Source organism: Melozone crissalis, unplaced genomic scaffold (genome assembly GCF_028551555.1).
Source record: "Melozone crissalis strain CALT ecotype California unplaced genomic scaffold, PUWL_Pcris_2 ptg000107l_1, whole genome shotgun sequence".
Classification (NCBI taxonomy): Eukaryota; Metazoa; Chordata; class Aves; order Passeriformes; family Passerellidae; genus Melozone; species Melozone crissalis.
Window position 1 is genome coordinate 2,637,406 of NW_026535884.1, and position 20,817 is coordinate 2,658,222.

A 20,817-nucleotide genomic window follows, 5' to 3' on the forward strand; every position below is an offset into this window, starting at 1 on the left:
TGTAGATATATCTATATATCTCCATATCTCTGTATCTCCATATCTCTGTATATAGGTGTATTGATCTTTGTGTATGTGTACACTGACACACATATTTGTAATTTTCATATATTTATACATAAGTGTAGATACAGGTATAGCTGTCCTAAACAGAGGTAGTATATGTGTGTGTATATAGCAGAGACACATATATGTTCCTATTTCACACACATATATGAATGTATATCTTCCTGTTTGCACACAAACATCGATGTAGCTCTGTAGACAGAGGTGCATGTATAGGTAAAGCTGTAGCGGTTTAGCTGCAGGTAAATCCATGTACCTAAAGGTGTAGGGGTGTGGATGTGGGAGGTGTGCTGACCCTTAGATACAGAGGGGAGCTCTGGTGTCATGAGTGGGTCAGAAGAGACCCCCCCGTGTTTGTACACATGCACATTTATAGTGGGGCTGTAGGTGCAACCATGGCCAGACAGCAGATAAACACACACAGTGTGGTGCTCACACTGTGCACAGAGCTCACGCTACAGAGCTCACACACACTGCACAAAGCTGAGAGTCTGCACCTACATTTACACTTTGTATATTTATGTGTGCACAGACAGAGGAAACTCTGTATAAATCTATGTGGCTATGGATACATCTATATAGATACAGACAAAATGTTTGTTTTGCACAGAGTACAAAGAGAGCTAAAAAGAGATAGATACATGTAGCTATATTGTTCTCCTTATAGCTTTATGTATCATCTATCTGTATCTATCATACATGTATCCATATATATAGCTATAGCTAGACATGCAGCTATATAAATGTAGCTATAGCTGTATCTAAATTACAAATATTTGTATCCACATGTATATATGGCATATGTTTATAGATGTATAGACATGAATATATAGTTAAAAAACTGGGTATGGATATGGAGACATCAAATATATCTGTATATACACATCTATCTGCATATACACACATTTAAGTGCATATCAGTAATTTTCATGTGTGCATATATCCATACAAACATGGATATAATGTTTGTATGGATATATGCACACATAATACCTAAATATATTGCTGCTGTAGCAATATATTTACATGGATATGTGCACATCTATATATTACATATATGGATCAACACACAGAACCATGTCTGTCTGTATATACACAAGCACACACGTGTCTACGTGCGTGTATATACATTATACATGTATTTTTCAGAGATGTGTGGACACATCTACCTACAGGTGGGTATTGGTCTCTCAGAGACTGATGTCAGGGATGGAGGTGGAGGTAGAGCTACATCTGTATCTACATCTGTCCGTGTGTGACTCTGTGTGTGTGTGTCTGTAGACACCCCTGTAACAGGCGTACGTGGGTGCATGTGTGGAGCCTTTCAGTAGCTTTGTGCAGATACAACTGAAGGTGCTGGTGGGCTGTGTGCACCTCCACAGCTGCTGTCTGCAAATCCACACATCCCCACGTGTCTGTATGTCCCTGCATCTCCGCGTGTGTCCGTGCACACCGACACTTGCACGCTTGCCCACACACACTCCCCCAGCCCTGCCCCGTGCTCGGCCGGAGCACCCCAGCTCTTCCCGCAGCAAACTCCCTCCCATCACCATCCCACCCACCCTTTCCCTGGGAGCTGGGTCTCTCCAGGAACCACAGCTCCTCAGTGCCGTGGGAGAGGGCAGAGGCGAGGCCCGGGCGCAGGCTGGGGAACAGCTTCGTGTTGTTGGCCTCGTGGGCGTACAGCACCCGCGTGCGCCCCGCGCCCGCCGCCGCCGTGGAGGCAGAGCCACGCATGCAACGGGTCCGGCTGCGGGCAGGGCAGCTCAGGGCTCGCCTCCTGTCCCTGCGCCGCAGAGCCACGTCCGGGGCAGCGCGGGAGGAGCGCTGGCGCTCGGCGCTCGCGGTGCAAACCACACTCTTCTCCACTTTGCTCCAACAAAGCGTAAAGCAAGCGAACGGGCGGCGAGGGCTGCGCGGCGCGCTCGGGCGCGCTTAGGATCTGTAGTCCTTCTTGCTGTATGGTTTGTTGCCCAGGATGCTATCGATCTCGTGGACGATGGAAGACGACAGCTTTGGAAGGACCTGCGGGGGATGAGGGCGACGCTGGGAGTTGGGATGGTGACCCTGGTGGGTGAGAGGATGCTCACCGCCTCCACCCCACCACGTTTGCGCCAGCTTGCCGGCAGGGTGACCCAGTTAGGGAGAGCCTGAGTCAGGCCCAACCCTGCCCCCTCAGCCCAGCAAAACTGCATCTTTGCTTCTCGCCTTCATGACAAGCAAAACCTGTCGTGAAGCCGGGTTTACAACCCCCTTTTCCCGCACAGTGCAGCACTGCAGTGAGTGCTGTGGGCAAACGTTGCTCCTGCTGCGAGCACTGACCTGTATTGCTCCGATATTCTCCATCAGCTGGTCGGCGTTGGAGGCCCCCAGTAAGACAGAGCTGACACCCTCATTGCGCAGGCACCAGGCTGGGATAGGAAGGAGAGCAGAGCTTGAGCATGGCCCAGATATCCCTGGTGTCACCTCCACTGTCCCCATCCTCTTACCGATGGCAAGCTGGGGCAGGGTGCAGCCCAGGCGCTCAGCGATGGCCTGCAGCTCCTTCAGCTTTGCCTGCTGCCGCCGGCCCTCTTCACTCAGGATCTTATCCTTCAGCCACTGGTATCCCTGGGGAGTGGGAAGGGGTGTTGTGGTAGGATCCGGGTGCACCAGCACCTTGCACAGGCAGGGCATCCCCCAGTCTCCCTGGGTTGTGGCTCCTGGAGTTCCTGTTGGGACTTTGCAAAGCCCCTGGCCCTGCTCCCCCATCTCTCCCATCCCCGTGTGCCCTCCCAGCCCGGGTGCAGCTCACCTTCAGTGAGGCACGGGAGTAGGGGGGGATGCCCCCATCATACTTCCCCGAGACGATGCCACAGGCCAGTGGGGACCAGGTCATGGCTCCAACACCTGGGGACAGAGCAGAACAGGGGGATGACACCACTGCTCCCACCTCCTGCAGGGGCCGTGGCACCTGGCCTCAGCAGCACTGTGCTTTGGCGGGGCTGGGGAGGAATCCCCACTGTCATACCTATCTTGTGGAAGAGCTCAGGGAGCTGCACCTCCACCTTTTCCCGCTGGAACATGTGGTACTCGGCCTGCTCGCAGATGGGCGGGATCAGGTTGAACTGCCGGGCCACCGAGTACGCCTCCTGCAGAAGATCCAGGACCCTCAGCGCCCTGCCGACCCCCCCGAGCCCCCTGCCCAGCCCCCCAGCCGTGTCCTGAGCGGCCACCCCGAAAAATAATTAAGGCTTAAGTACATCTGCACACGCTTGGCTCCCAACAGCTGCTGTCTAATTGAATCAACGTCAGCAGCATCGCTGGGGCTGCTCCACTGCGGCCGCCCCGTCCCCTGGGCCCCTACCATGATCTCCATGGAGCTCCAGCGCGAGGTCCCCCAGTACATGGCCATCCCCTGGTTGATGACATGGGTCATGGCTCGCACTGTCTCTGCCGGGAGGGAAGGAGAGAGGGGCAGGTGGGGTTTAGCAGGGGCTGCACTGGCAGAGGGGGGCTCGCACGGTGCTGATGGCTGGCGAGCATCCCACTGCCCCGTGCTGCGGTGGGAGCTGCCTGCTGTCCAGGGAATGCTTTCAGAAGAGCAGGATGGGGAGAGAGGGAGCAGCCACTCGGGATGTGCCAGGGACCGCAGCCGACCTGACATGCTCACACGGTGCCAGGCTCTCCCTGCATGGACAGCAGCCTCAGGCTTCTGCCAGTGCCCCCACGCCCTGTGGGGTTACTGCACTGGCACTGCTGCAGGGGGAGGGACTGATGCATTGCCCACACACAGAGACCCGCAGAGGGAAGCCTGAACCCTGTGTGAGCCATTCAGGCGTCTTGGGGGGAGCCAGCCCTGAGCCATGCAGGCTGGGGCCAAGCCAAGGCGTGCTCCTGCAGCCAAAGGCGAGCAGCGGGGAGGGCAAGGCACCAGGGCACACACCCCAGCATGCTCACAGCTGCCCCGGTGGGGAGGGACCCTGCTGCAGACCCTGGCATGTGCCAAGGGCACCCCATGGCAGGACCCTGGGGGGTGGGAGCCTCTCTGCTTTTTGTCCTTTAAACTGCAGTACAGTCTGAAGGGCGACGGGGGTGTCTGTGTTGTGCTGCTGCTGCCTCTGCATCTCATGGCAGGGTTTGCTTGAGAGGGGGGAACAAGGACGGGGGATCACAGAGGACTGGGGGCTCTGCCCCGGGAAACACCGCTGGGACAGGCAGCGGCTGGCGGGCAGAGTGCGGGCAGGGAGTACCTTCTACGATGAAAGTCCTGGACTTGGAGGAACTAAATGGGTCCCCTGGTGATAAAAGAGAGATTTAGAGAAAGTGGAGTCACCGCTGCTGGGAAGGGGGCAGTGACCTGCCACCACACTGCCACCCCGCCCCGCCGTGGCCCGAGAGGGTCCTGGCGCCGGGCAGGAGGTGGCAGAAGCGTGACTGTGGGCCAGCCGTGGTGGCAGAGGAGCGGATTCTGCTTGGGAGGGAAAATGCCCTTGAAACACAAGCCTGGCGCAAACCAACCGCGAGGGCGATGAGAGGCAGCGGGGAGGAGCGAGGCACCGCGGCGCGCACCCACCTTCCATCGGCGTGTTGGGGTCAGGCCGGTTGGCAAACACCACGTCCACGTACTCCAGCTGCAGCCGCTCCAGAGATGCCTTGAGACCTGCAGCAGGGATGGGCTGTCAGGTGTGCTGAGCCCCACGCTGCCAGCACTGGGGCAGAAGGTGAGGCACAGCCTGGCACCGGGGCCAGCAGTGCCTGGTGAGTGCCCTCATCCCTATCCCTACCTTCTATGATGTGTTTTCGGGACAGGCCCCTCTCTGTCTCGGCCCTGCAAAAGGAAATGTGGGTGAGAGCCTGGGGTGATAGCCTGACCTGTGCCAGCTGCTCTGCTGGAGGGTGGGTGTTACCTACTTTCCTCCCCAGAAGATTTTGGTGGTGATGACCAGGCTGGACCGTCTGCAGGGAGAAAAAGGGAATCACTGATGGTGGCACCCACAAAGTCCCATGCACCCTGCCTTGGATGGCACACTCCTGCCCAAGGCTGCTCTACCAGCTTTCCCCACCCAGCTCATTGGGACTACAGAGATGTTTTTGCCAAATAGGGATGGTGTCTGGCTTACCTCCACCCTTTCTTCTTGATGATATTTCCCAGCACCACCTCAGCCCTGCAAGGGAAGGGGACATCAACCATTGGCACCTGGCAGGTGCACCCATGGGGAGTGGTGAGGCCAGCAGAGATGGCCCCAGACCTCAGGAGAATAAGAGGCAAATGCAGTGGCTGTGGGGACACACTCTGCCCCAGAGCTGAGCTGCCCCCAGTGCATGAGCTTGCTAATTTTAAGGGAATGCATGGACACATGCCAATGCCCTGGGTACAGCTGTGCTCAGAGGGTGCACAGCTGAACCTGCGTGATAGAGGCCACCATGGGAAGCATGGGACTGCCAGAACCATGACTCCCCCCATGAGCAAGCGCTCAGAGCTCCATCCTGGAAGTTGCTTTGCAGCTGGCAATTCCCATTGCCGCTGTGATCTGGTGAGAGTCGGGGTGTAGGGTGAGACAAAGCAGGGTACCTACTTGCCAGCAGCATAGACTTCTGCCGTGTCGAAGAGATTAATGCCGTTGTCATAAGCTAAAGTCATCAGCTGCTCTGCCATCTGCGAGGAGAGAGAGAGCGGGGTCGGTGAAGGGGGTGGCCGAGAGCCAGCGCACACGCGTGCGCACAGCGCTGGTGAGCTCCGGCGTGCTGCATGCACCCAGGCCACAGCCATCCCCACTGCCCCCATCCCCTCCCCACTCACCAGGGGAGAGACAGGGTGAAGGGGTGCAGCCTTACCTCATCTGTGATCTGCCCTCCGAAAGTCACCCATGTTCCTGCAGGGGAGAGAGAGAGGGGTGTGCATAGTGAGTGTGGTGAGCAACGAGCGCGGCCACATCAAGGCCACCCAACCCTGGATCCCCCAGCACAGCCCTGGCACGTGGTGGCCACAGCTGGCCCTGCCGCGTGCACTGTGGTGCTCCCAGCACGGCCCAGTCGCTTCCTATCGCGTCAGGAAAAGAGAAAATAATTTGACAATTTCTGGGCCGTGACTCAAAACAGCCGCAGGGCTGAGGAAAACCCTTTCCTTCCCTTTGCAAACATCACCGGGGCGAGCGGGCGCTGCCCTGGCCGGGGAGTGCCGGCAGCTGCTGCCGAACTGAGGGGATGCCGAGGGGCTGTGGCAAACCCTGGCACTTACCCAGACCCAGGCAGGACACACGCAGCCCAGACTTCCCGAGGTTCCTGGAAGACAGAGACCATTAGGAAAGGTGCCAGAAACCCCAAAATGCTGTCTCATACATCCTGCATGCCACCAAACAGACCGGGAGCGAGGGCTGGGAGGTGTGGTGGTGTCCCCTGGTTCCCATCCCCACCTGGGATGGTTCCACAATGAGAGTCCCATCTCAACTGATTAACGAGCCATCCCAGGCTGGGCATCCTGCAGCTCAGTAGCGGCACTGCCTGAACCTGCGCAGTGATGCTGTGCCTGGCAGGGCTATTGGGAGAGCAGTGACCTCGTTAAAGCAGCTCCCCATAATGAGGCTGGGGTGTCCAACTGCCCTGAGAGTGCTGCTGGCACTGGGGAATGAGAGTGGAGAAAGAGAAGCCAGCATGCTACTGGTCAGGACTGAAGCATCCCATACATGGCACGAGTTGTGCCTGTTCTCTGCATCGCACAGGGAAGCACAGGGCTTGCACCAGGCGAGGGTGCTCGGGAGTGGAGCGACATCCTGGAGAAATGGAGCACCCCAGAAAATCTGACCGGCACAAGGAACTGGAGAACAGCTTTCGGGAAGGGGGCCAGGCTGGCAGACGCCTTCGCTGTGGTGATGGAGAGCCAGTTACTTGTTAAAAATGACAAAGGCTCAAGAAATGAGCGTTAAAATAAATAAAGTGTAGGTGAGCCGCGGCAGCTCGCCCGCGCGGGTGTCGCATAGCAACCGGAGGCACCGCCACCGCCGGCACCGCCGACACGGGCACCGGCAGCCGGGCAGGGAGTGGCTGCGGCCCAGCCACGGGCAACCGTGGGCTGCACTGAGTCAGGGCAGCAGCCCTTGTGCTGCCATGCTATTGCCCAGCAGCTGGAGGCACCGGCTTTCCCCTGTCCTGTGGTGTTTTTAGAGCAGTTTGTGGTGGGGAGAGGTCGTGGCCGTGGGCCAACGGTGGACCAAGTCCTCATGATCGGGGTTGCCATGCGGCGAGGAGAGCACCTGCCTCATCCTGGACATTCCAAGAGCATTGCTGGGGTTCCCCTGGGCAGGTGGCCATTGCTGCTCTTGGCTGCCCAGCCCAAAAGTGTGTTGACAGGCTGCGCAATAGAGACACTGGCAGACCTTGGGAAGGCCAAGCATTCCCCTACACTGCTATGGCCTTCCTATCCCATCCACTTCCTTGGAGCATCCCCCTGTGCCACTGTCCCTCCAGCAGCCGCCAGTGGGGACTCCCGAGCTGATCACCCATTGCCTGGGAGAGGGTATTGCTGATATGCTCCTCCTCTGGATGAGGACATGACTGAGGGCAGGAGCACTGAGTCCTGAGGATGCCACTGTGCCCTATCCCAGTACTGCTGTTACCACAACAAGAGTTTGGTGTCGGAGAGCTGGGCAGAACTGGACCAGCCCCCTCCCCAGTACCCAGGTAAGGGGACTTGGCTGATTTGGATGGCACTGGTGGGTGCCAGCCAGACTCACCCCAGCGCTCTGCTGACCTTACACACTTTGTTGCCTAATGCTGGCACATCTGGGCTGCAGCGGAGGCACGCAGCTGCTGGCAGCTGGACCATGGCGTGCAGGCTTATCTGGGGGGGGCCCTACCCTGTCCTGGGGTCCATGCTCATCTGGGGAGAGCCCCAGCCCCACGCCCAGGTGCACACTCAGTCTCAACGGGAGAAGTCCTCAGTGCTCTGCCCCAGAGCCAGAACATGGGGTGTGTGAGCCCTGTGGGTGCTGGCTGGGGGTGCCCCACATGCACACACCACCCCGTTTCCAGAACCACCATGGGCAGCCAGAGCTGCTTGTGGCTCTGCACTCACTTTGCCGGGCACTGAGTCCCCGGCAGCACGGAAAGGATGCCATGGCAGCCCGGATTAACGCTACCGTGACTCCCAGACCCCCCCCGGCTCGGCAGCCAGCCCGGCTTGGCAGACACTGAGGATGCTACTAATCCTACTCTGAATTTTAGGGTCCCTTCTCTCCCCCATCCTGAAGATTTTACGCGCGGCTGGATCAGAGCTGCCCTGAGGGGACAGGAGCACACAGCGAGGAAGCGCACGGAGGCGCACGGTCAGCACTTTTAGAGACGAGAAAACCGACAGAGCCGGACGCGAATCGGAGATAAGCGGAGCGCCCCTCACCCCCAGTCCCCCCTCGCCGCCCCGATCGCAATGAGGAACACAGGGAAAACCCCAGGAGCGCCCTTTTCCTACCGGTATTTCATCCCCGGCTGCTTGACGCTGGAGTCGCTGGAGGAAGGCGCGTTCTGCACCGAGAGCTGCCCCAGGCTGCGGGCCACCATGGCCACGGCGCGGAACTTGCCGCGGGTGCCGAGGCTGGGGCTGCCGGCATTCTGTCGGTTCAGCCGGTCCTCGGCGCTCCGGCTCTTGATGCTGTGCTCGGAGCACACAAAGGAGACCTGCATGCTGCTCCGGCGGGCAGCAGCAGCAGCGCCAGCTGCCTAAATTTAGCCGGCGCCCCGGGCGAGGCGGGGAGCTCCTCCCGCGCGCCGCCAACGTGACGGCGGGGGGCTGCGGGGCGGCGGGCGAGGAGCGCTCCCGTCAGCCCTCCTGCCCTCAATATTTGATGAGCTCAGGAAACGAGCGAGCGGCACGCTCGGGCAGGTGGGGGCAGGAGAGGCAGAGATGCTGCCGGTACCCTCCGGAGTGCGGCCGTGGCGGGGCAGGATTCCCCTGCGCCCCGCTGGGCATCATCCCCCCGCTGGCACAGCTCCGCTTTGGGGCATAGATTCTCCCGCACGGGTCCGAAATTAAACCCTCTGGCAGCAAGGCGTGCGCATCGCCATCCCCGCGGTGGTAACGATGCTGATGGCTCTCCCGCGGCAGAGCAGGATTCCCCTGCGCCCCGCTGGGCATCATCCCCCCCTGGCACAGCTCTGCTTTGGGGCATAGATTCCCCTGCACGGGTCCGAAACTAAACCCTCTGGAAGCAAGGTGTGTGCATCGCCGACCCCACGGTGGCGAGGATGCTGATGGCTCTCCCGCAGCAGAGCCAAGCTGCTTGCCCAAGTTGTCGCCCTCGGCGCCACAGCATCAGCAGCACATTCTCCCTATTTTGCCCAGTGCAAGCGAAGTCGAAGTGAGGCGAATTCCAGCCTAGCACCTCCTGCCGAAGCAAGGACACAAGTCAGCCCACTACAGCATCAGCCACGTGCTGGCTGCCAGCACCTGCCGTGCCCTTCAGGATGGAGCAAAATGCAGCCACGAGGCTTGCAGGAAATTATGCACATTTGCCCCAAACCTAATGAAAAATCTTGTAATCTCCTCCGCTTCCCTCTCTCACAAAGCTCCTTAGCTGGTAATCCCGCTGGCACCAGTGCCAGTGCCGGCTCCAGCGCGGGGGGGACCTGGCAGCATGTATCAGCCCCCAGAGGATGAGAAACCCCACGAATTTTGGTGGCAGCAGGGACATGCCCAAAGAAGGAGCACCTTTGGGGTGCCTGTGCCAGCTGCTCCCATCAATAAATAATGTCCCCATGAATATTAGATGGGCTCTTGCCACTGTGTAAATGTTACCGCGGTCATTGCGAGCAGAGGGGAACCTGACCCGCGGTGCAGCATGGCACGGCACAGTGAGGAGCCAGCAGAGCTGCCAGCTCCTGGGGCTTCACTGCAGTGGGGGGCAAGAGACACCCCTGTATTGTCACTGGAGAACAGCCACTGTCCTCAGCCCTGGTGTCCCCCAAAGCCTGACCTGGCAGTGCTGGGCCCTGCACCCCATTGCCCCACCTGCAATGCAAGGGGAGAGGTGCGCTGGGCAGGGCTGTCCCATCCTTCTCAGGGGCTGTGGCCAACTCTCCAGCTGCCTGGAGTGTCCTCCTGACAAGGACATTGGCTGAAATCCTGATACACCTTTTACCAGGACCCACATGCAAAATTAATGATGCACCCGCTCTGTTATGCACACCCATCTGTGAGGAGGAGATGCAAACCCATCAGGCAGAGATGTATGCCCGTCTGATGGAGATTTACACCCCTCAGGTGGAGAAGAACCCCTGTCAGGTGAAGATGTACCCCTCCAGTCAGACAGAGGTGCACCTGCATCAGATGGAGATTTACACCTCTGAGGCAGAAACAGCTCTTTGGTGGCTGTTTGCTCTAGTGCCTGATGTTTAAAGCTCAGAGGGTGTTTGCATCTGCAAATGCCCAAACAGCAAACAGGAATGTCAAGCGAGAAGCTCAAAGATCACCAAGCAGGAAAGTGCCAACGGCGCTGATCGGCTGCCGCCTCTCCAAGGGCAGCGGCTCCTCCCAGCCTCAGCGCGGCACAGGGGAGCCGAGGTGAGCTCAGGTGAGAGCCGTTCTCCTGCCGAGGTGTCAAACCAGCACCGAGCAGCGTCCCCTGTGTCATCATCCCCTCGCCTCGGGCATGGCCGCCCTCGCGGCGCTGCCTTACCTGTACTTCATGCCGGTGGCGCGGGCGGTGCTGTCGGCCAGGGAGAGCCCGTGCATCCGCAGGAACTCCTCCAGAGTCTTCGCCCGCGCCGCCGCCCGCACATCCCGCAGCCGCCGCAGCTCCAGCCCGTCGGCCGCCCGGGGGGCTGGGGGCAGCCCCCACTCGGGGCTGGGCCGGCTGGCCACGCTGCGCAGGCTCTCACTGTAGGTCATGGAGAGCATCCTGCCACCCGAGCGGCGGCTCTGCCGGCCAGCCACGCCGCCAAACACTCTGTGCTGCTACGGAGAGAGCTGGGAAAGCACAACATGGGCTCCCTCGCCGCTCAGGGCACGGCCCTGCCCGCATTGCCATGGCACAGTGCTGGCACCCACACATGGGGACCCTAGCAAAGCCAGTCTTCAGCGGAGCAAAGCCTTGGCGTGAGAGCTGAAGCACAACACGAGAAGCAGCAGGACAGGGATGTGGCACAGCCCGAGGCTGCAGTGGTGCCTGCCACAGCTGCCCCAAGCCACGATGCAGCTGTGCTGGCTCCCAGCTTGTGCTAGGCTGCACTGGTTTGCATCCCTGCGTGTTCCAGGAGCTGGCTGAGGCATGGTGACCTGTGCCCAGCTGTGCTCGTACTGGGCTGCACTGGTTTGCATCCCTGTGAGGAACACAGTGCGTCTCAGGAGCTGGCTGAGGCACGACGAGCAGCGGCACGAGCACTGCTGGTGAGAATCTGGCACTGTGTGCCAGTGGGCAAGGAAATTGGGATGGGAATGGGGTCCCTGTGGGGCTCCCTGAAAGGGTGGACACGGCAGAGGGTCTGTGGGCACCGGGTGCTCGCTGTGCCTGCGTCACGCTGCCGCAATGTGCGCCACCACCAGCCAACACCTTCCCCACCGCCGCGGCAGCGACCTCCCAGCCGGTGCGGCTGCTGAAAATAGCCTGCTGCAGGGTGGGCTCTCACACACCCCAGCCCTGGCTGTCTCTGTGCCTGGGACCTCACTGGTGGCAGCACCCGCTCAATTTCTGTGCCTCTCTCCGCAACTTCTCTTGTTTTCAGCGTCTGCAGGGAGCAGGGACAGGGGCCAAAATTGTGGTGTTGGTGCCACAGTGGCCGCTGGGGATGCATTGTGACACATCTACACCGGCATCAGGCTCCAGCCAGGCTCCCACTGGTGGTTTTTTCTTTCCCTGTGAAGCTCAAATTGACAGCTGCAGGAGCCAGAAGTGAAGGGCTGTCTGCCATTGAGGTGTGACCTCCAGAGGAAAGGAGAAGGAAGCCCAGAGGATATGGAGTAGCAGATGGCCAGGTATGACCAAACCCTGAGGGTCCTCCAGTGCTGCCAGAGACCACTCTGTGCTCCTCCTGCTCTGTAGCAAGGCCTTGGGAAAACCAGGAGACATGGAAAGGAAACCTTTCCCTCTGTTGTGGCAAAGCCAAACTGAATCCTGGTCATCAGCCTCTTCCTGCCACACCTCAAAACTGGTGATCTGCACCCAGCACCTCTAGCACCAGCCCTTCTCCGTGCTGGTAGATTTAATCAGGGCAATGCCAGTGGCTCCTGCTGGGTATGGGCACCTGGTGGAATATCCTTGCTCCCAGTGGGATCTCCTTGCCCTGGTAGGATCCCCTCACCTGAGCACAGCAAGGAGAAACCTGAGCTGGCTGCACCGCTGCTCTACAGCAGCCAAATGGCTGCAGCAAGCAAAGCTGGGGGTTTGATCTGGGCTGCTCTGAGGAATGGGGTGGGAATCCACCAGCTGCCCTATCTCGATACTTCCCTGATTTTCAGCAGAGCAGAACCAGAGTGAGCGTGGAGGTGGTGAGTGGCCATTTGATAGCAGAAATCCCAGTGCTCCTGGGATGAGTAGCAGTAGGATAAGCTGTGCCATGCCCAAGCAGGAGAGGCTGCTTTGCGAGGAAGGAGCAGGGATGGGGAACAGAGCACAGGCTCTGCGGGATAGCAGCACCGTTAGCAGCACCAGGGGCACAACAAGTGGGCGACAGGCAGGGCGGCTGCCCGGAGAGATATCTGCCCGGCCTGCCTTGCCAAGCTGGGAAACTGGCACCCACCAGCCTGCCTAAAGCCAGGAAGACCCCAAACTCCAAAAGAAAACCGCCCTAAGCCATCAAATCCCGCACGGAAAATCTCCCCTGCTGCCCGCAGCGGCCGCCCCGGGGCGATGCCCATCCCTGCCCATCGCCCACTGTGCCCAGCCCCGACTCACCGCGCCGGGGAAGCTGCTCAGCAGCAGCAGCAGCAGCAGCAGCGCAGCTCTGGGCGGCCGGGCTGCCCCAGGGCAGATATAAGAGCGGCGGTGGCCGCGTTGTTTTGCATTAGGGGAGTGTCGGAGCTTGGCGTCCAAAGCACTTGGCGGCTGCGCCGGGCCCCCAGCGTCCGGCTTCTCGCCGCGCTCCATTAGCCCTATTAGGGGATTTTCTTCCTTGCGAAGGGGAGTTAAATTATTCATGGAGCCTCACTAAAAGCCCGAGGATGTGCCGCTGCTTTATCAACGCTGGCACCACCCGCCCCTTGCCCTGCGGTGACAGGTCCCCTGTCACCAGCACACAGGGTGGTGGGGACGGCTGGACACTGGGGACATCAGGGAGCGGAGACGGTGCCCTGAGGCAGGCACAGCCCTCCTGTGGTCCCTGCGGAGTCAGATTGGGCTGTGGACTGAAAGCAGGCTCCACCAGGAGGGAGCCCCGAAACGGAACCGAGTGATGAACACAGGTGGCTGCTGCCTGAAGGCACCCTATGAACGAGCTCCTGCCTGTTGGCCTTGCGAGCCTTTTGCACCAGATGTGTCCAGTGGTTCAGACCAGTTTGGCAGCCAAAACTTGCCCATTGCTGGGGCTCAGCAGTGCTGGTGGCAGCACTGGGACAGACGCTGCCAGTGCCACTGAGCCATCCCACTGCCAGCCAGCCTCACCTCCTCCCATCATGTGTGGGATGGAGTAGGGGGGCAACAGTTTTGTCAAGGGGAAGCCCCCAGTCCCCCACCCCACGGCGGCCAGGCCAGACCCAGTCCCACACCACTGGGCTGCTGTGGCCCTGGGAGTGCTGGAGCAGCTGCTGGCAGAGTGTGTGGGGAAGTGCCGCCCTCACTTCAGACAGTAAAAGGGTGATGGGGGCGAATGTTGCCTCCTGAACCACTTAATGAGACTGCTCCTAATAGCAGGAGCCACAGACCAGCTGGCTGCTTTCCCAGAGCTGCTCCTGGGAAAAGCTAAGGGCTTCTCCAGGCACAGCACTGGCATGGGACGCACCCCCCAAGCTGAGCTGAGCCCCACACCCCACAGTGGCTGTCCCCCACAGCCATGTGGCCACACTCTGCCTGTAAGAACAGTCCCCCCACCCAGCCACACCCCAGGGTCCCCACACTGCACTTCTGAACCCACAAGCGATGCCACACACGTGCTGCCCATCCCACACACAGGGACCCTGGCACACTGGGCAGGGCAGTGCTGTGCCAGCATTATCTGGGCATGGGCAGGAGCCACAGCCACCTGCTGGGGGGATTTTGGGGAGGGGGAAGGGCCTGGTTACCTGTAGAACTGGAGCTGGCGCTTGGGGCTCCCGTATCTCGCGCTTCCGACAGCAAAGGGGAGAGAGAAGAAAGATGCCACAAACCCCGTTAGAAAGGAGCAGCAGGAGTGAGCGGCAGAGTGGGAAGGGCCAGCGGCACCCACCCATGTCACAGCACAGTGGACAATGCAGCAGGCACTGGCATGACCCTGAAAGTGCCCTCTATGCCCACAACAGGCACCAGCACCCCAAAATGCTGCTGCCGAGGATTTTGTGCTGGAAGTTTTTGCACAAAGCAAGCCAGGACAGTTTAGGAATATCAGAGCAGTTTCAGGGAGTGTGGTGGTTCTGGATTGCCACAGGCTTGTGTTTGAAGCCCCTCAGAGTCCCCCCAGCAGTGCCCTGCAGCCTTACCTGTAAATCATGCCTGGGGAGCCCGTCTGCCGCAGCGAGAGTCGCGCTGGGGAGTCAGTGGTGGATTCGGGATACATGGAGCCAGCCTGGGCTCCCCGGAGCCGCTCGCCGCCGCCTCACCCCTGCCACAGGGGAAGAGGAAAAGAGGAAGAAATGAGTTTTTTGGGGCACGCGCACCACGGCACTTCCTGTTGCAGATCTGAGCCGAGATGTGGCACTGGCAGCGGTGTGGGCACAGCAGCTCTGCCGGCCTCGGACCCCGGGGCTCACACCCTGACCCACTGATCCCAAAACCATCTTGCACCAGCCCTGTTCCTCTGGCTTCCCAGCTTGGCTGCTCTCTCCAAACTTCTGGGGGTCCTGAGATCTCAGGAAATGGTGAGGAAACATGGGCCTGAAAAATGAAACATTGTGAAAACCCTGAAGCTGTCCCTGAGGGTCCCTCTGAAAGGGACAAGCTAAGGGAAGGAAAATAGTCTGGTTTTTCCTGCAGCCCGCACATGACTGACTGTGTGCACAGGGGTGAGGGAGCTCCGAGGGAAAGGAGGGCTCACCCCCAGGCACCCCTGACCCTCCTTGTCTCTGACCCCATGGCAGGGGCATCCAGCATGACTCCCTGGGAGCCGTGCTCCAGCTCCTGCAACACTGTCAGCAGTTCCAAGTATCACAGACAACAATGACACTTCCCTACAGAACTGGGGCTGGGATTTAAATTTATCCCTTCTTTCTTTAGGCCGGTGAGATGCCATCTTTACACTGCAGATCACAAGCTGCTCTGATTCCCAGATGGGCACTGAGAGCTCTCTGGGCTCCCTCCTGGCTGCCCTGGGCTCAGCAGGAGCATGGCCTTACACAGTGTGCTCATGACCTGGCACGCGTCCCGCCTGCATCCTGGCACAGCACGCCTGCATCCTGCATCCCTCCCGCATTCTGGCACAGCATGCCTGCATCCTGGCACCGTGTGCCTGCATATTGCATCCTGCCTGCATCCCAGCAGGGCATGCTCGCATCCTGCATCCACATCCTGCATCCCTCCTGCATCCCAGCACAGTGTGCCAGCATCCCGCATCCCTCCCGCATCCTGCATCCCTCCGGCATCCCGGCCGGCGTGCCTGCATCCCGGCGCAGCCCCTGCAGCCCACGCAGCCCAATGGCAGCAGCTGCGGCAGCCGAGCCCATCCCCGCGGAGCCGCCCACCCGCCCAGCGCAGCTCCCGGCCGGGCTGCAGCCCCCGGCACGGATCCCCATCGCCCTCCTCCCGAGCGCTGCAGGAGCGCAGCGTCTCCTCCTGTCTCCTCTGGCCACAGCCGCGCTGGAGCCCAGGGAGCCTCAGTAAAGCCGGGCTTATTTTCCAGAAGTCAGGAGGGAGCTGCTCTCTCCAGAACCTGCTGCACTGACCTGAGCCCGGAGCAGGACCCTGCCGAGCCCTATAACCAGGACCCGGCTGAGCCCTACAACCAGCACCCTGCTGAGCCTCCCCAACCCCTGTGACCCCCCAGCTTCTCAGGGTGCTGGGAGTGTTGGTCCCACAGCCTCTCCTGGTGCCTGCAGCACCGCCGGGTCAGCAGCAGCCACTGGCCAGGCACTGTCCTGCCCGCTCATGCCAGCTCAATGTCACTTTGTTAGGGTGGCAAAACAAAGCTTAGGGAAGCTGTCCTGCAAGGGGACAGCTGGACACCCCTGTCCCAGCACAGCCAGGCAGCTCCTTGATTGCACTGCCACAATCCTGGACTCCTGCGTGGCTCAGGACTGGCTGATCCTGTATCCCAAGGGGCTCTGGTGCCCCCAGGAGTGCAGATCTCTGCAATTTTCAGCAGAACCTGGTAGCCCTTCCCTGCTGCCTCTCAGCAATGCTGTGGGGACCAAGTGCAGTCTCTGGCAGTGCTAGAGGGGCTTTTCTGTCAAGGACAGCTGGACCACGGGCACACGGGTCAGGGCTCTGCACCCTGAGGAGCCAAAGTATCCCATCCCTCTGAGCTCTCTGAGCCAAAGGCATCACCAAAAGTCCAATCCCCTCTGTGTCAGCAGCTCGGTGCTTCCCTGAGACTGCTCCTGCACCTCCAGCTTCCTCATGGCACAGCTCAGCTGTGAGCCTGCAACTGCAGGAGTTTCAGCAGTGGCCCGAGAGGGGAGAAAAGTGTTTTCTTCTGCAGGATGCACCCAGGAGTCAGGTGAAGGACACCCTCACAATTTGTGCTGCCACCAAGGTCCATTCCCATCCCTGGCAGCACAAAGGGGTACAGGAGTGTGGATGCTGCGACATGGATGGTTTATGGCTGGGAAGCCCCCGGGAGCTGGGCCAGCATGGGGGGGGACCACACACTGCAGCCTGCCAGACATGCTGCCATCAGAGTAGGAGCGGGCGAAACTGGACATGGAATTAATGCAAATGTAGGGACGAAACTGCTGCTTCTGGTGAGCTCAGTTCTCCAAGAGTGAGGCCCTGGGGCAGGGAGAGCTGAGGCACCCCTGACATGGGCACCCCAGCATCCTGCCCAAGTCAGGTGAGGGATGCAGGTAATGCCGCATCTCCCCACGCCAGGTGCTGTCCCCATATTTCTCAGTGTTTGCAGCACAGTGAAATGCCCCCTCCACGCCAGGGGGAAGGTGACTTTAGCTCAATGACTCACGCTGCCCTGCCCTGTCGCCTCGGCGCCTCCTGCCACCTCCTGCCGTCACCTCCGTGCTCATGCCCCGTGCTGGTCCCGTGCCCCCCCTCCCGCGGCTGCACCGGCGCCGCAGGGATCCGCAGAGCAGCAGCCCTGCCCCTTCCTTTGGCCCGGGAGCCTCTTTTGCGGCGCAGCATCACCCAGGCCACCAGGGCCCTCCGACCGCCCGGGTGGGCTCCCGCGCCTTCCCCAGCCCATCATCATTATCACCATCATCATCATCGCGACAACGCGGCAGGCGGGCGCTGGGGACTCAGCCGCGACACGTGAGGTCGCCCGTGACCGCCGAATCCCCGGCACCGGCGCTGCTCAAGCATTGCCCGAGTCAATGACACAGCCCAAAAGCACCAGGGTTATTCCGGTTTTGCCGTCACGTACACCCGAAGTAACGGGGTCCACGCGCGTCCCTGGTGTGTGACACTGCCGGGTCCCCGTGTGTGACACCGCCAGCTCCCCACGGTGCCGTGGCACGGCTGAGCCACGGCCCCGCCGGTACCCAGCACCGCTCCTACCTGTCTCCGGTGCTCGGACGGAGGGCGATGCGCGGTCGGGAGGCACAAGGCACCGAGTCAGCCCCGGCTGCGGGCTCCGCGGCTCTCGGGAAGCGGCGCCGGTGCCGAGCAGCTGCTAGAGCCGGCGGCAAACGCAGCGGATGGCGGTTCCTACCCCATTCCCGCTCCGTCCCCGGGAAAAGACGTCTGGCGGAGGGGGGGAAGCCGAGCCCAGCGCGCCCCGGGATGCGACAGCACCCAAGGATGCTGCAGAGCCGCTCTCACATCCTGACTCGGCAAGTTTGGCTCCGCCGGTGGCGGCAGCCGGCTCCCGATCCCGCCGGTGCCTTTAACCGTGTCGGCGCCGCAGCCCGGCACCGGCAGCGCGTGGGCGAGCGAGCGGCTGCCACCAGCCGCCCCTGCGCAGCTCAGGCGGGGGAAGGCTCGTCCGGGGCCACGGGGAGCCTGGGCAGGAGCTGCATCATCACTGCCTCACATCGCGCCGCGTGTGTTTCTCTTAAAATAATCAAATACAGCGGCGGCAGTGATGCTGCAGGGCTGCCTCCAGCGCCAGGGTCACCCGGCTGCCGCGTTCTGCCACTGGACACTCATCCCCCTTGTGCTCATCACGCCTTCTCAGTGCCTTTGGCTTTTTTGGCTATCTTGGGTAAAAAAAAAAAACAGCCCGGAGCGTGCCACCTCAGTAAGTGGAGCGGGCTGGTCCCTGTGGCAGTGCGACTCAGTGATCCCGCAGTGATAACAACACCAGTGCAGCTGGATCTCACAGGAAAACTAGAGGCCAAGCCAGCAAAAAAGGGGCCAGGGTTTGGGGCAGGCTGCTCACGCAGTGGTGCTCCGGCAGCTATAAATTAGGAAAACCTGGTTCCTCTCCCTCAGCTGAGTCCTGTTCAGCTTCACGGCAGCATCTTGGCACTTCCTCTGCCATTTCAGCACGGTCCTGGCAGCGACGGGGCCAATAACACAGTGCCTGCTCCAAACCATGCTGACACTGACAGCACCACTCAGCACTGCCAGGGTGCCCACTTTCCATGCCACAAGCACTTCCAGGAACAGCCAGGGAAGGTCATAAACCCCGTCCCATTTGGGAATGCTCCCAGCACCAGCCCATCAGTGGCTTTGCTACCCCCACAGATGGTGGGAGCCATGTGCCAAGCTGATCAGCTCCTGCTCCGTGATGCATCTGACCCACAGACCCGCAGGCCACGAGCAGGAGGTGACAGCTGGCCCTGCCACCCTCCTCATCAAAACAATAATAGTAATAATGAATAAAACCAGCAGCTCGCTTGAATCTGCCGTTGGCAGCTCCATGTAGAGGAATTTTCTGCTCACCAGCTGGAAAATCACTGCATATATGCAACAGGCCTGGAGAGGGGATGTGACAGAGACTGGGTACATCTCGCCCAGCCTGCTCTGGCACTCACCCACTGCTGCGCCGTGGCTCCCAGCAATGCTTGGGGAATAAACCTGTGGTTTTGGGAAGCAGGCTGGGTGCCCTGCCCATACCTGCCAGCACCACAGACCATGTCTCACCTGGATGAGAGCCTGGGTTGCCTGCCTGAGCAGTCAGTCCCGTGCTGGCTGCAGGCTGAACAGGTACGGGGCCCTATGGGGATCCCCATCATGATGAAAACAGCCCCGTAAAAATGCAGGCTGGCGAGAGAGAAGCTCAGGAGCTTCAGGCCTGGCAGAAGAAATGGTGAGGCAGCAGCACCTGGGCTGCAAAGGGACCGGGGACCGGCCACAGGGCTCGGGGCTCCTTCCATCCGCATCCCGCCGGTCACCGAGACAAGGAGCGGACTAAGAGACGGCAGCAAACTGGAGAGAGCTGCAGGAACGGCGGCGTTTGACTCACTGTGCGCAAATCGGCTCGGGGGGAAATCTAATGTTCCCACCCCCGTGTCACCGGGGTTTGCCGGCGGCTCACACCGTGTCACCGGGGCTCCTGCCCTGCCGCTGTACGGTGACAGGCCGCAGGCTACCGGAGCATCACGAACAGCGTTCGCCTCGCCTCGCTGCGGGAAGGAAGGCACAGCCAACCCCTCCGCATCCTCGCACAGCCCGGGGTCCCACCGGACCGAGAGCAGACGGCGGGGCGAGGGCCGCTCTCTCCGCGCCAGTCGGGAGGGGCATGCGGCGGGGTGGCCTCGCCCCTAGCGCTGCCCGCGGTTCTGCCCGGTCCCACCGCCCCCGCCATCGCCCGGTGGTCGCGGTGCTCCCGCCGGCCCCGCTCCCCCCGCGCCCCCGCACCTGCCCCGCGTCCGCCGCTCCCGCCGCTCCGCCGCCCGCCCTCGTGGGGGGCGGCCCCGCCCCGCCGCGCCTGGCCCCGCCCCTCCCACCGCCCATTGGCCGCGCCGCCCGCCTCTCGCGCCGCATGCAAATGACGAGAGCGCTGAGCCGTTCCCATTGGCTGCAGAGCAGGCCGGGCCCAGCGTGAGGACCCGCCCCGCGCGGTGCGGCACCATCGCCCTAGTAACCCGATGCTGAGCCGGGCGCGACCACTCTCTCTGAAAGGGGGAGACCGCCGCTGTCGCCGTCTGTTCCGTCCTGCTGCCGCATCCCGCGCCGGTGCAGAATCGCTCCGAGATCGTCTCATCGCTGACAGACTGAGCTCTCCACCGGCAATGGGGCGTGAAAGGTGGGCGACGGGGCGGCGAGTGGCGACAGCGCATCCATCCCCCACCTCGGGCCGGCGCTAGGTTGGTTGGGCCCAGGAAGATGGCGTCGGGGCGCGGTGAGTGAGCGGGGGGGGTGCGGGCGCCGAGGGACGGGGCTGGTTCCAGTCCCGCTCTCTCACACCGGGATCCCGGGGGTGCGTGGGCGGCCGCGGGCCGGCCCTGCCCTGGCTGTTCCCCTGTGCATCCCCATGCGGGGTGGGCGTGGGCAGCGGCCGTGCCCACCCACGTGTGGTGGTTGCGCGGGTCGGTCCGTGCGCGCTGACGGTGCGGGGTCCGTGCGGCTGTGTTCCCGCAGGGTGCGTGTCCCCCCCCGGTGC

General features: G+C 61.0%; 1 protein-coding gene across 3 annotated transcripts; it reads right to left on the bottom strand.

The window, feature by feature from the left end:
* Positions 1-1,707: 1,707 nt before the first annotated feature.
* On the bottom strand, positions 1,708-20,096 carry KCNAB2 (potassium voltage-gated channel subfamily A regulatory beta subunit 2). 3 transcript variants are annotated; one of them, XM_054291914.1, is made up of 16 exons: positions 20,073-20,096; positions 14,645-14,766; positions 14,252-14,293; positions 6,287-6,330; positions 5,884-5,921; positions 5,625-5,704; positions 5,169-5,213; positions 4,960-5,004; positions 4,833-4,876; positions 4,622-4,708; positions 3,413-3,498; positions 3,077-3,197; positions 2,861-2,955; positions 2,556-2,676; positions 2,389-2,477; positions 1,708-2,091 (listed from the first exon to the last, which is right to left on the bottom strand). In XM_054291914.1, the coding sequence occupies exons 2-16, from the start codon at positions 14,719-14,721 to the stop codon at positions 2,002-2,004; spliced, it is 1,104 nt and encodes a 367-aa protein (XP_054147889.1). In that variant the 5' UTR covers positions 14,722-14,766; positions 20,073-20,096; the 3' UTR covers positions 1,708-2,001. The 3 variants fall into 3 exon arrangements, with proteins under 3 accessions (XP_054147889.1, XP_054147888.1, XP_054147887.1); XM_054291913.1 differs by lacking the exon at positions 20,073-20,096 and adding an exon at positions 17,826-18,017; XM_054291912.1 differs by lacking the exons at positions 14,252-14,293; positions 14,645-14,766; positions 20,073-20,096 and adding an exon at positions 8,513-8,783.
* Positions 20,097-20,817: the final 721 nt, after the last annotated feature.